A 13,768-nucleotide genomic window follows, 5' to 3' on the forward strand; every position below is an offset into this window, starting at 1 on the left:
GATAAAGAATGACACTGTCTTCTGCCTTGAAGCACATTGAATGATTCTGTGTAGGCTACGCTGCCGGTCCGACTGACGGAGCAGCATTAAGTGCCGTTTAAAGGCAGTCCTTGATACTTTTGACGTTGTTTCTTTTTGATACCCAATTGTTCTTTTTTATTTATTTACTTTTTATCATATATTCTTCTTGAATTGTTTCACTGTGGACAAGAAAAGTTGCATGCATTGAACGCCACGATCTATCAACATGACAGAGGAACCATCATACATAGACTATGAAGTCTTCCTGGACCCAGATTTCTCCCCCTCCTCATTTGCGAATTCGCTCGTGGTAGCAACAAACAATGCCACAGACACGCCACTGGACCTGTCAACTCCGCTGTCACGGGTGCTCTTTGACCTCCAGGAGATCGACACGCACATCCACACGCTGACGACCAGGTCGGCGCTCCCGTTACTCTCGCACACGCGGGACCAAACGGATGCAGCAGATCATGTGCTCAAGGAGGCCGACGAGCAGATTTCCTCTGTGATGCAGGGGTATGAGCGGTTGGAGAAGGAGGTGCTGCGGAAGTGGGAGGTGGCGGATGAGGCCCGGGTGGCTGCGGAAAAGTCGCTGGCTACGGTGCGGTTGGCTAGGGCGGTTGCTCGCTGTCTTGCTTTGGGGAGGCAGTTGGAGGGACAGGTTGCGGAGATTACGGGGAGGGGAGGAGGGGCAGGTGGTGGTGATGCGGCGGCGGCGTCTGGGGCTGGTGATTATCGGGCATTGGAGAGGGCGTCGTATACGCTTTTGAATCTACGACGGATGTTTTCTGCTACGGGAGTGGGGGAGGAAGGGCATGGGTTGGATCGTGTCAAGGTGGTGCGGACGTTGCGAGGTGAATTTGTGCAGCCGGCGGAGACTCTGGTCAAGACACGGGCGCAGCAGGCCATCAGTCGATTCACCATGTCGAGCATTTCGGCCGATTCTCACCAAGCACAGTCGGGCTACAAGAAAGCACGAGAGGCAAGAGCGCGGTTGATATCTGCCGTCACCACGCTGTATATCCTATCCCCCGTGCCCAAGACAGGCGTGTCAGCGTCCGAGTACCAGCCTGAACTTCTCCTCTCGAGTTTACAAGGATACATGCAAACCGCCATCAACATGTCCTTGGCAGGTGTTACCCGAGGGTTAACTATGTTACCCACGCTCGATCGGACCCTGACCGATCTGTCTGGACGATGCCAGGATATCGTCGCGTTGGAAGCCATCCTCAGCAACCTCCGACCACCGTCTCATCCCATGTTATCCTCGAGCAGCGACCGACCGACCGAGCAAGGCGCGACGAGCAAGAACAACAACAACAACCTCCTCCAACCACTACTCGACTCCCTGGACACGCCATCTCTCCCGTCGTATTTCTGGCGGACGCTAGCCTCGTCCCTGACGGCACGGGTACCGGAGATCGTGAACCGGGGCGGGGTATCAGCGCGGACACTGCGATCGAATCGGGATCGACTACGGGCGGACATCAAAGAGTGTGTGCTGGTAGGCTCGCAGCTCCCAGCAGCGAGCATGGCGATAGACCGCGGACGAGTGGAAGGGAACCGAAACTGGGAACGAGAGGCGGCGGTGATGGTCGGTTCTGTGGTTGGGGCATTTGAACGATGACCTTCACTAGATGGCCTTACAGCTAGGTACAGGTAGGACTCGGTACCTCGATGTATTTAGTGGCTATTCTATTTAATCTAGAATACAGGATAAATGGACTCGTATTCAGCACAGACCCAGGAACCAAGAAAGGTACCCAGTAAGGTACACCGGAATTCCCTGGACAATCCGTATATCTGCAGCCATGAGGGCGTCAGTGGCTTTGCATGTGATTGCCACTGTATACAATCTGTGTATATTAAATGGCACGAGGGTGTATGTGAAAGTAAGGAGGAATATGAACATGAGGGTGTAGGAGGATACCCCGCCAAAGATCTTCACACCAACTTCCCAAACGGACACCCACTGGAGACAAGTCGAGGACGTCAGCGAGCGACAGATTCCCGACGTGGAGAACAGAGTGGAGCCATGTCGATCGATCAGGGTCACAAGAACGAAGGATGAAAGACACGATAATCGATAGCGATAGATTAATGTGATAACGCAGGTACGGGGCTGTACATCTTGGAGCTGGGGGAGAGGGGTAGAGTATCTCTCTACTGTCTTACATACTATTGACTAGTACTGTATGTAGATAGTTACTCTGTATAGAAGACAGACAGTTGAGCACATCATTTGTGGCGTGAATCAGTGTTTCATCTTTTGTTTGGAAATGTCATGGAGTCATTCTCTTCCGTTTGCATCTTGACTCGGAGTCTATACGGATGCTTCGGTATTATAATACCTCTCCCCTCTGGACTACTCTGGACTACTCTGGCATGCTATTGATACTATTCATCTTCTTCGTTGATGCTATATATGATCTATTCATATCCACGGAGAATTTCCTCTCGTATCTGCATCTCAACGCTGACGCGGACAGATCGATCCATAATCCATGTCCCTGGCCTTCAAAGTGGTAACGTCAGCCTTTTTCCTGGGATCCAGAGGATTCATGAACCCGGGATATCTCAACCGTCGATGATTCCCTCTCGGCCCAGTGGATCAGTTCCTGTGCCTTCTTTTGCCTGTCCATGTTCTTCCCGGCGCCTCGACTATCCAGACTTTCCCAGTCGGTTTTGCCTCAACTTCCCCACTGCAGCGCTTATTTGGTATAGAGCCCAGGTCCGTAAGACTGACTAGAATGGTAAGAATAGTAATAGACTCCTGGACTCATCCAAGTCTATGATTCCCACTGAGTAGTTCCTGGCAAGTCCAGATTCCTCTTGAACGGATGTTTCTTGTTGTTCTTCCCCTCCCCCTCGCTTCAGCCTTTTTTTTTTTGCCCCCCGCCGACCGTCGTTTCCGATAAGCCTCCTGTATCGTCGTCACCATTCATGCTCACTGCTCTTCCTCTCTTCTCCCTCTTCTTCTCTTCTTCTTCTTCTTCCTACTTTTTTGTCTGTCTATCTCGCTTTCTTCCTTCTTTTCTCTTCTTTCCCTCTCCTCCCATCTGACCTCTGTAGCTATCTCAGGTCTTGGCTAGTTCCTCTGCGTCCGCCAACTGATCAATCATTGCCTGTCTTGGTCCATCGAATCCACCACCTCTCGTCATCCCACATTTTACTCCATCTTCCTCCATCTTTCCATCGTCAACCTTCAGCTTCATCAACTTCCTATCTCTTATCCACTTGGCTCCCCTGCCAGTCCTTTCCTCAAGAGACATGTCACCCAGCTCATGAGCTCATCATCTGTCTCTTTTACTCGCCTCGTTGTCATCGTCAGCTAATCCCCATCGCTTTTCCTCCTGCATTCCTGTCCATCCCCTCTCTCTCTCCCTCGGTTCTGGATTCGGCAGTGGCGGGCTTTATTGGAAATTCTTTTTTTATTTTCTTTTATTTTTCTTTTTTGTCGATTCTTCACCGTAAGATCATAGCTCCCCCAATCTATTCCCTCCGATCTTCATGTGTTTCTTCCCAGGATGGCCCAACTTGCTGACCCTGCGCAAATCTGTCCAGTCAGCCTCGCGATCGACACCGCGTTTTCCCTCCCTCCTGAAACTGCCCCCATAGCTGCTGCGTTTGATCATTTTCGCCTCCTCCTGTGTTCCATACTTGGTTTACCCACAAAATACGTATCCGGTCTTCACCTAGGTCTGTTGTCGGTGGGGTGATAGGAGAGGTCGCAAGAAAAAAAAGAAAAGAAAAAAATTTATTCTTATATATCACATTACACACCCAAACTCTCGCCCTCGCCCGGGTTTTCCGTCAATATGTCGTCTTTTTTACCTGTCAATAATATGTCCTCGCCCCAGGACCGTGTCATGGAGGATGCGACAACACCGACCACGCCTCGCCCAAATTCACATACTCTTTCCGCGCAAGAGAGCACGGATGATACCGATTCTCGATTAGGAAATTCCAATAACGGGGACTGTGCTCGATCCCAAGGAAGCGCACCGCCCATGCCCGACGACTCTGCGCCCGGTGATTCAGATGGCGAGCGCGACGGCTCGGACCACGAGACAGACCCCGGGAGCACCGCTCCTCCATCCAAGAAGAAAAAGGGCCAACGGTTCTACTGTACAGACTTTCCTCCTTGCAATCTGAGCTTCACCCGGAGTGAGCATCTGGCCCGCCACATCCGAAAACATACTGGGGAGCGCCCGTTCCAATGCCACTGCTCGAGGCGATTCTCCCGACTCGATAACCTGCGACAACATGCTCAGACCGTTCATGTCAACGAGGAGATTCCCGGGGATTCCCTGGCCGCGACGGGGACTCGTTTTCAGCGGCAGATCCGGACTGACCGGGTTCGTCCTCCGGGTCGAGCGAGAGCGGGTACAGCTGGTAGCCAAGGAGCTCACAGCAGAGGTCACAGCAGAAACCTATCCGCTTCTAGTATCACTTCAACTGCATCGACTTTCAGCCAACCCCCGGAGATCCGTCGTCGACCTCCGCCGTTGATCATGGCCAACGACGGCAGTGCAAGAGCTCGTTTGGCTTTGGACACCATGGCCGATCCCCCGAGAACGCCTCCGGGCCGTGGTATCGGCCCATCTGCTGGATCCCCGTATACCCCGTCTAACATGTTTGGTGGTGGAAGCCCTCATGTCGGGTCGCCCATGTCCACTGCCTCTCACGCTTCGGGATTCTGGGATGGCAAAACCGCCGCTCGTCGGTTGTCAGTTCCCACTGGGACCAATCCATTTATTCCGCAACACGCCCACGCTTATCCCCCTGGTTATGTTGGTCCGGCCGCTACAACCGCATATCCCAGCGCGGGTGGGGTGTTTGCAAGCCCCGTCAGCTCCAACTATTCCGTGTCCCGAGATGAGGCTAGCCAAGGTGCTGAAGCGGATCTGCGGAGAAGAACTTGGCACCCAACAACCTACTACCCGAGGCCCGCAACCAGTGGCTTAAACAATTATCAAACTCCTGACGGATACCAGTCGTCACTTGGCTCGAGTGGATCGGCGGAGCAGCCGCCACGATTACCGGGCATTGAGAGTTTCGACAAGGTCGTATCGCAACAGCGACCTTTGACTCCTCCGGTGCGAAAGCCGAGTCCGATGCAAGTGGATACTCACAGTCGACCACCACCCGGTTACGCTTTTGGGGGAGGATTCAACTACAACGCGCCGGCAGCTCGTCCTCCGCCTCCGGTGTCTGGCCCTGGCCATCGACGTGGCCATGTGTCATGGGACATGTCGCTGCATACAAATCTGACTGGATTGAATATCCGGGACAAGCCTCAAAGAGACGCATCGCATTGGGGGCAGCAGACGATCGCAGAGATTCAAAATGTCGCTTCTCGGCCTTCCTCCTCGTATCAGGCTACTGTACCTCATCCTCACGAGAAGGTCCACCGGTGGTCTCATGCGACGCGAACATCTCCCGAAGATTCCAGCAGCAGTGAAGGTGTCAATACACCTTCGACAGCATCGCTCGAATACCATCCAGCTATAGTGCACAATAATGGATACATCGAGCCACATCATCCCCCACTGACCTCCGATTCGTCCCAAACTGTACGCCCCCGTTATCCGAATGACCGATATGCGGCAGGCCACTGATTGAACTGCAGGTTTGCGCTCCCGTGCCCTCCCCGTCCGAAAACTACCATGTCAAACATGAACCACGATCGGAATTCTACTCCAATTCATCTAGAGAGCCTGGAATGGGCAGGCTCGAAGCTCTTGTAGCGGTTGCTACGAGCGAAAACAAAAGCGCCAAGGTGTTCGTATGAACAGTTGTGCGATTGTCATTATATAAACCACCTCGCCAACACGGTTGGCATTTCATGATGTCTGAATTGTGATATCTCCCGACTTCCTCCTATCCGAAATACATAGAGTTCTTCTACACCGCCGACCTGATCTCGAACTCTTCCTTCGCTGCGCATTGCGGAGATGTTATGAAGTGATGACTGATGATTGATGCATAGTGACTTTCTCACTGGGGGCTTCTCTGGATTCTTCTCTGACCAATGGGTCTTGTTCGGGTGTTATATTCTATTTGTTCCATGTCTGTGATTTAAGCTTCTCCTTGTTTTGCATGTTCAGGCGTTGTGCGAGTGACCGTGTTAAATAGTGCATGAAGATACCCCCGGCCTCGGCCTCGTTCAGTTACGAGGTTTGGGAATGGAGTTTCCTACTCTGGTCGTGGTGTGGCTTCGGTTGTTCACTGCGCTTGTTTTCTTTGGTTTTGTCTTATTGTGTTGTATTACAGCTGTTGTTAACTCGGTGCGGAAGCGTTTATTTCTCTGGGTATGTCCGGCATCGCTAGTAGATACGATATACACAGTCTGAGTGATTGCATCAATGAATTCTTAAACAAGTTTTTTCCCAGTATCTAGGTAGCACCCAGGACATAGTCCATGAGCTCATGGAATGACGTTCTCGGCTAGCTACAGCCCCACGGTTATGACCACGGAGTGACGTCGAGAGGCAATCACCTCTAGTCTCGAAAGTATAAGAACCACTACAACTTGCACCTAATAAAACAGCAGAATAACGGATACCAATAATAAAAACATCCACCATGTCGAAAAACAACACCGGACTCTACTTGGGTCTCGCCGCCTTCGGAGCAGGCGGATACTATCTCTACCGGGGAGGAGGGAGTGCAAAGGCTGCCAAGGAAGAAGCGAAGAGTACGTCCATCTGATCTACACCATACGAGATGCTACATATGAAGAGAGAGAGAAGTATTAACATATACGACAGCCGACGCAAACAGAGTAAAATCCAACATCCCACGCGGCGAAAAAGCCGAAAACCTAGGCGAACGGGTTGGTCTTGAAGCAAACGCACAGATCGAGGAGGCTGTATGGCCTCCCCTACCTCCCCTACTTCTCATCATCTATGATTAAAGCAGATTAGTTTAGCTTTTACTGACGATGGATGTATGTAGGTTGACAACGCCCGCACAAAAGCGAAGGCGGACGAGCGAATCCCCGAAATCGCGCAAGAAAGCATCAACAAGATCGATGAGATACGACAGGATGCAGCGGGGAAGCTGGGCTCGGGGGTAGAGAAGTTGGATAAGGGGGTTGAGAAGTTTGATCGCGAGGTGGAGAAGAAGGCGGCGGAGGCGAAGGGGACTGTGCAGGGGTGGTTTGGGAAGTAGGTATCATCTAACTACTCTATTTAGCTGAATCTGAATGTAATCATCATCGTTGATCTTGTGTTGGTGTTGCAATGGTTTAATGGTGGAGTTGCTGTAGCTATGGTGGAGTGGAGCTAACTGCTTTGGGTTATATGGCAGATGGCATCCTCGGGGCATTCCTGTATTACCGTAGTGATGGAATGCTATATGTGCAGATTTCTGTTATTTTATTTCACTCAATTCAATTCTATTCATCTTCATTTCATTTCATATACCATCTCTATTAATTATCTCTTAATTATCGAGTATATACGAGTATCAATCGTCTTATACGTACCTGACGCGACACGAACACGCGATCGCGACGCGTCCCAACGCGCTCCACCTAAAAAACTAACGCCGTTTGGACCACCTCCTATTCTCACATTAAGAACCTGCCCTACCCTCTCTTACCCTATCTTCAAAACACCATCGAGCCTTCCAATCCATATGTCCTTATAATATACGATACATATTTATCAATTACTCGGACAGATAGGAAAGAATGCCTCGCACAACGAGACGAACCCCCCTTCCCCGGGGCCAAGGGTCGATTCAAACCTTTGCAAGAACCACCAAGCCCGGCATCACGGTTTCCTCGAACGCGAAGGATGGGATCAAGGCTCCTACCAAGACGCCCCTGCTGCCCATTTCGCCTTCCAAGAAGCGGAAGTTGAACGAGATTGTCGAGCAGGTGCAGAGTACGGAAAAGGCTGTTGGTGGAGAGGTAGGAGAAAATCAGGTTCAAAAGGAACAAGAGGAAGAGGAAGAAGAAGCTGCGACTCCGTCCAAGACTCTCCGGTTTAGTGATTTATCGGTCAATTCGCCGCGGAGTGCTCGGTATGCTGGACGGTCACCGTCAAAGAGGACACAGGTGATTCATGAAGACTCGGTACCAGTTCCGTCTACGCCTTCGAAACGAACGGCTGTTAGGAAGAACGCACCAAATTCGAAATCAACACCCACCGTTACTACCACCTCGATACCCCGTCCGCAGAGTTTCCAGGATCTGTTGAATCTGCACCTCGCTTTTTCGAAGGCGTTGACAATTCACTTCGCACACAATGGTGCCACGACACCCGCTGACCTCCGCGAATTCCTCCCTAGTATCGAACGCCTCTGGAGGAAGCGCAAGGTTGTCGTCAAGGATTTGCAGCGATTGGTGTGGATTTCAGAGCAGGGTACCCAAACCAGCGGACCTACTTTTCGACTTGCGAATTATGGGTTGGGAAAAATCTGTCTGGAGAGGGTGAACCGGGATCGGGTGGATGAGAATGAGATGCAGGAGCGCTTCGAGCAGACTGTCGAGCTGCTTTGGGAAAAGGCCGAGGAGAGTGACGATGGGAGGGAGTTTATCGAGACGCTGGGCGTTTCGCTGATTCATGAGTCGTTGACGCCGTTTTCTTCGTTCCGGAAGGGTCAGCAGCGGTTGCAGGATCTCAAGGGGGGTATTATTCGGATGAAGACTGAGAAGTTGAAGGCCGAGAAGGAGGATGATGGGTCGACGAAGAAGCCCGAGGCTACGACTAATCGTCGCATGGGGCTGTTGGATCGGATTAAGAACAAGGAACTCCGACAGTCGAAGCTGCCGCCGCCCCCGTCCAAAGATATGCTACTCCGTCGTGCGGCTGCGGAGCGAGTCGAGGAAGTCGTTGGCATCGTGGCCTGTCTGAGACCTGTTGGTTATGTCGGAACTGGAATCAAGGCCATGTTGGCGGCACAGAGGAAGCCGTTTCGTCTCGAGACCATGGTGCAGAATATCCAGGATTCCATGCGGAACCCTATCTCGGCGCAAGAGGTGGAAATGTGTTTGGAGTTACTGGCACGGCCGGATGTCGCTGGCCAATGGGTCAACCTCGTCGCCGTCAACGAAATCAAGTCGGTGGTGTTAAAGTCCTCTGCAGATGTCTCGCCCAAGGAGATCGGGGCCAAGGTTGACCAGATCAAGGCGAAATGGGACGAGTCGGCTTTCAAGCTGGACACCTCTCCTTAATGTATTTGTCATGGTTGGAGTACTTGTTGGATACGATACTGGATGCTTGTTGGAATACTTTGTTTGGATGGTTTTGTTCGATTGATACCCCGTGGAGCCTGGTATGCTTCCGGCCTTACTGCATATGTCATAGCATCATCTATATTAGCGTTGCATGCTACCTTAGCTAGAGAATCAGAATAATATGATAATACGATCAGATCCGAGTTCATGTAGGCTGAGCAACTCGCATAAGATAATGGTATTCAGTTCACCAACTCTACATTCACCTGTTCTTTTATTAAATAAAAATAGCAAAGGTGTTTCTCTCTTTTAACAAAAATATCACCAATATAAACAAGTGAGGCTAAAAACCAGAAAGGGAAAAAAAAGATATCTCATGATCCCCCGAACCGGAATCGAGCCGGTGACCTGTCGGTAACAATTTAACATTACAGCCGACCGCCATATCCAACTAGACCATCGGGGGTTTTGGAGATGATCGACGGTCTTTTTCTTAAAATATATACGTATCCATCAGTTAAGGTTTTGTGCTTCGTTTATAGTACTGGTTTGACCAAGGCATATTTAAGTGTTTTGTATTGGTTATTGGCATAAATAAAGCAAGTCCTGAATATGTATACTCAGCACACCGAGTCGACGTGTCATTTGCTTTACTACTCTGCATTCTTGGCCCTTAACAGCTCATTTCAATGCGGGGAAACCAGAATGTCGAGGGCAGGATGCAAGTAACTGCATATGGTGTGAACACCACTGATGATTAATCCAACATATCAGCCATCCTTGATGAACTGGAGGCATATGCATGCTACTCTGCTCTGCGGTGCGTTATGTACGGAGCAGAGGATCGTACAGTGATTACGTGGTGCATGGAAGAGCTGGTACCCCGCTGCTACGTACATGGCTGTGTTGCTTTCCATGGCCACCTTGAGTGTACGACGAATTGATCTGGATTGGGTGTTCTGGCTGTACTACTCGATATATTCTCCTTGCTTGGGTTTAGCTTTCTTGTGTGTTTTCGCTTCTCAGCTGCTCGAATCGTATTGGAGTCTGCGGGATATATATCACTAGACTTGGTAACATTCACTTGAACATTCACTTGAACATACACAACAATAACATTGACACCTCACAACACAGCCCAGCAAAACGACTGAGATACCACGGATATTTGTTTCCATCCCTCCCTGTCCAGATGCACTCGATGCCGACAATGGCCGAAATCGTCCCCGTTGGTGGCGGCACTGGTTATCCCCAGAAAGTCTCGACTCACCATTACTTTTATTTCTGCTACTTGCCGATACAGAGACCGAAATGGCATGATAGCCACAGGAAATCTGGAAATGGCATTCGTCATGTTTCCCCGTGACCCCACAGAGCCACCACTACAGCCGACATGGCCCGACAGCAGGAGCAAGCAGCACAGGCAATTAAACGCAAAGATTATGCTACCCAGGGCAATGAGTATAACTCCACCCATAATTAACCAAACAAAACAAGAGCCAACTCAACAGTAATAAGACCAAGAATATCGTGCCCAATGTCCATACCTTAGCATACTACGCCTACATATGTTCCCAACACCAGAACGACAACATATCCCACCATATAAAATGCCAAAACCACGATCATGGAAAAGGCCATCCATAAAAAATCAAGATAAAATGTGTCTTTTATTCAAGGGTATATTGGAAAATAGGAAGCGAATACTGTAGCTCAGATCGAGAGGTACCCTGCACCAATACCAAGGAGACCATTGACACCAAGCATTAAAGCCAAAAGAGAAATATAACAGCGACGAGAGAAAATATTATACGCAGGGAGGACCAGATAAGCAGGGAAAGCAGTAGGTGCTTATACGAACTGAGTGGGAGTGTTGGCTATCGTGTCATACACTCGATTCAACCTGACTCGACACGACTCGACTTGCAACTCGAAAACCCGTGAGCTCAACTCAAACTCGATCTCGTCTTAAACCTCGTCTCAACTCGAAAGCTTGTCGAGTCGACTTGACTGGTGTGACATGCCGGTATAAACAATACAAAGCAACCAGCCTATGGGGCAGCACACCCAATGAATGCCTTCGTAACTGACATTTCGACATAAAGAACTCGAATGAAAACCGTACTTATATACTTACTATAAATCCATCATAGTATGGAAAAGAAGAAACCCAGTTGACCTGCAGTGAGGTAAATTCCAAGCAAAATGGACGTCGTCTATAAGGTCACTACGATTTTTTCTGGCATATAATCCCATGTCTGAATTGGGTTAGTATCTCACAAAACCCCCGATGGTCTAGTTGGATATGGCGGTCGGCTGTAATGTAAAAATTGTTACCGACAGGTCACCGGCTCGATTCCGGTTCGGGGGATAGAGATACCTTTTTTTTTGTTATTTTTGGCTTCATTCTTTTCTGGTACCTATTTAATACAGAGTGGTTGTGTGCTTTTGCTGCGAATCTGGACATAAAGTATCTTATCCTATAATCGTTATTTTATTGGAATCTCCGCCAGCCGTTTACGTTGGAAATCAAACCCATGAAATGCTCACCTAGGACATGACACCAACTGAATGCACGCCATAACAAGCTTGCAGAAATATGCGTGTCATGCCAGTTATGTGTGGGGAATGTCATCCCGCATGTCATTCCCCCGCAGCTATCTTGAATGATCGAATCCCTTGCTTCTTCCACGTTATGATATACTGAATTGACCTCAATAATTCCCCAATGCTCTCTAGATAGATACAGCTCAACGGAAATACAAGATAGATCTAGATAGACACCATGGTTAAAGACCAAGACGTAACTAGTATGCGCATAGGCTGGATGATACATGCGACTCCCCAAAGTAGAAATAGGGCATGGTATTAGGGTTTCTATCCTATCTTCTAACTTGAGTATTCAACCAGCCAAGTTGGGTCAACTATTTCAAAATTACCTAGGATTTGATGGTATACCCTATTGATAGTATTCCGGGTAACAGATGTCTCCCAAAGAGCTATGCTTTCTATATCCCACTATTCCAATACAGTTCTAGCTAGTCCCCAGAAGCTGACATTCTCCTCGTACAGAAAACTGGTGACCAGACGAAGCATTATCGCCTCGATGCTTTTCGATGAAAAAAGCACAGCCCATTACACAGCCATTGCAAGCAGGACACATCATGCTTCCTTCCATCCCGATGTATTCCATACCTCAGCTATCCAAGAGCACGTCCTAAACATTACTTTCATAGACGAGCCCTTCTCTTATACGGATATGGACCTCATATAAGCATGATGTTTTGGTGGATCGAAGACACCACAATGCAAACAATATAACACCAGCTGCAAAGCACAGCATCAAGATGGCAATGGACGACAGGCTATATATAAAGCACCCCATTATTTATATAGACAGGACAGGAAATTGGCAAAGGGGAGGCCCTATGGGTATACAAGACCACGGAGTCGAAGATGTGATCCATGATACTCGATGAATTGTTACGCATGAGATACTCGTCAGTTGTCCCCTTTGACAGCACCACCACGATGGTATTTGACGGGCCATTTCCCTTCAAAACACTGCCTATTCTGACTCATGAAACGAGATTGTCACTTCTTAGAGAGCTAGGTTGCTCCTTTGAAGAATTCGACATACTATGACCGAGCATCCGTTCTTTGACGAGCTGAGGAGTTGGTGGAGTACCTAGGGAATCCAAATAATCCAAGTGTTGGAAAAGAATATCGTATTGGATTTAATCCAGGCGTAGATTGATGCGTTCTCGGTTGCTCTTTGATTGTATCCCGCTGATTCGTCTGTTGAGGCGTGAATAGCTGACTTCAAAGTCACGGGCTACTTTGACTGCATTTGCAAGTAGCTTCATGATGTTTTCGTCATTATATACCTACATAGCATTTTTCATTTTTATTTCTTAAGAGTCATAAGTAGAAGACGTGATGATGGTGGGAAGTTTCATGAATTTCATGACATGTTTTGACGTTGAGGCCGTTGACAGAGTCGGTTTTTCAAGTTTGGGATATAATCCAAATAAAGATAATAACAGTTAATCTCACAAAGCCCCCGATGGTCTAGTTGGATATGGCGGTCGGCTGTAATGTTAAATTGTTACCGACAGGTCACCGGCTCGATTCCGGTTCGGGGGATACGAGATATCTTTTTTTTCCATCATATTTTTTTGTCGATACTTTCTTTTTGCTGTCTTCCCCCCCCCAACCGCTGCAAAAATCCATTTTACAATTCAAGTGTTACTACTACTGAATTCCAAGTCTGAAGAAATATGCGAATTTTTCATAGGAGGTCTGCTAATCAAGTCTCGACCTGCGAGGATCAAGTAGCCAAAAATGTCGTCGGCGAATATCTCCAAAACCCCCGATGGTCTAGTTGGATATGGCGGTCGGCTGTAATGTAAAAATTGTTACCGACAGGTCACCGGCTCGATTCCGGTTCGGGGGATCATGAGATATCTTTTTTTTTTTTTTTTTTGGCTTTTGTATATATTTTTGCATATTCAATTGAAGAGCAGCTATGGTGTACTAAGCTTTTACCACGCC

The 13,768-nt window shown here is 48.8% G+C and overlaps 4 protein-coding genes and 4 non-coding genes across 8 annotated transcripts; 7 read left to right on the plus strand and 1 right to left on the minus strand.

The window, feature by feature from the left end:
• Nucleotides 1-247: 247 nt before the first annotated feature.
• On the plus strand, nt 248-1,651 carry ASPWEDRAFT_24960 (Golgi transport complex subunit COG5; the record flags this gene model as incomplete). The annotated part of the gene is made up of 1 exon (XM_040832679.1): nt 248-1,651. One exon carries the CDS (start codon nt 248-250, stop codon nt 1,649-1,651), a length of 1,404 nt encoding a protein of 467 aa, XP_040692775.1.
• A 2,191-nt stretch (nt 1,652-3,842) lies between these two features.
• ASPWEDRAFT_102966 (uncharacterized protein) lies at nt 3,843-5,818 on the plus strand (the record flags this gene model as incomplete). Its single annotated transcript, XM_040827526.1, has 2 exons — nt 3,843-5,600; nt 5,657-5,818. 2 exons carry the CDS (start codon nt 3,843-3,845, stop codon nt 5,816-5,818), a joined length of 1,920 nt encoding a protein of 639 aa, XP_040692776.1.
• A 794-nt stretch (nt 5,819-6,612) lies between these two features.
• On the plus strand, nt 6,613-7,200 carry ASPWEDRAFT_24962 (uncharacterized protein; the record flags this gene model as incomplete). Its single annotated transcript, XM_040832680.1, has 3 exons — nt 6,613-6,724; nt 6,798-6,898; nt 6,985-7,200. The coding sequence occupies 3 exons, from the start codon at nt 6,613-6,615 to the stop codon at nt 7,198-7,200; spliced, it is 429 nt and encodes a 142-aa protein (XP_040692777.1).
• Nucleotides 7,201-7,470: 270 nt separating this feature from the next.
• On the plus strand, nt 7,471-9,585 carry ASPWEDRAFT_36826 (DNA replication factor Cdt1 C-terminal domain-containing protein). Its single transcript, XM_040834554.1, has one exon. The coding sequence runs from the start codon at nt 7,724-7,726 to the stop codon at nt 9,209-9,211; it is 1,488 nt and encodes a 495-aa protein (XP_040692778.1). The 5' UTR covers nt 7,471-7,723; the 3' UTR covers nt 9,212-9,585.
• A 9-nt stretch (nt 9,586-9,594) lies between these two features.
• ASPWEDRAFT_t74 lies at nt 9,595-9,680 on the minus strand. Its single transcript has one exon. It is a non-coding gene; the product is annotated as a tRNA-Tyr (tRNA).
• Nucleotides 9,681-11,498: 1,818 nt separating this feature from the next.
• ASPWEDRAFT_t48 lies at nt 11,499-11,585 on the plus strand. Its single transcript has one exon. It is a non-coding gene; the product is annotated as a tRNA-Tyr (tRNA).
• A 1,689-nt stretch (nt 11,586-13,274) lies between these two features.
• Nucleotides 13,275-13,360, plus strand: ASPWEDRAFT_t49. Its single transcript has one exon. It is a non-coding gene; the product is annotated as a tRNA-Tyr (tRNA).
• A 223-nt stretch (nt 13,361-13,583) lies between these two features.
• ASPWEDRAFT_t50 lies at nt 13,584-13,670 on the plus strand. Its single transcript has one exon. It is a non-coding gene; the product is annotated as a tRNA-Tyr (tRNA).
• Nucleotides 13,671-13,768: the final 98 nt, after the last annotated feature.

This window comes from Aspergillus wentii (assembly GCF_001890725.1).
Source record: "Aspergillus wentii DTO 134E9 unplaced genomic scaffold ASPWEscaffold_2, whole genome shotgun sequence".
NCBI lineage: Eukaryota > Fungi > Ascomycota > Eurotiomycetes > Eurotiales > Aspergillaceae > Aspergillus > Aspergillus wentii.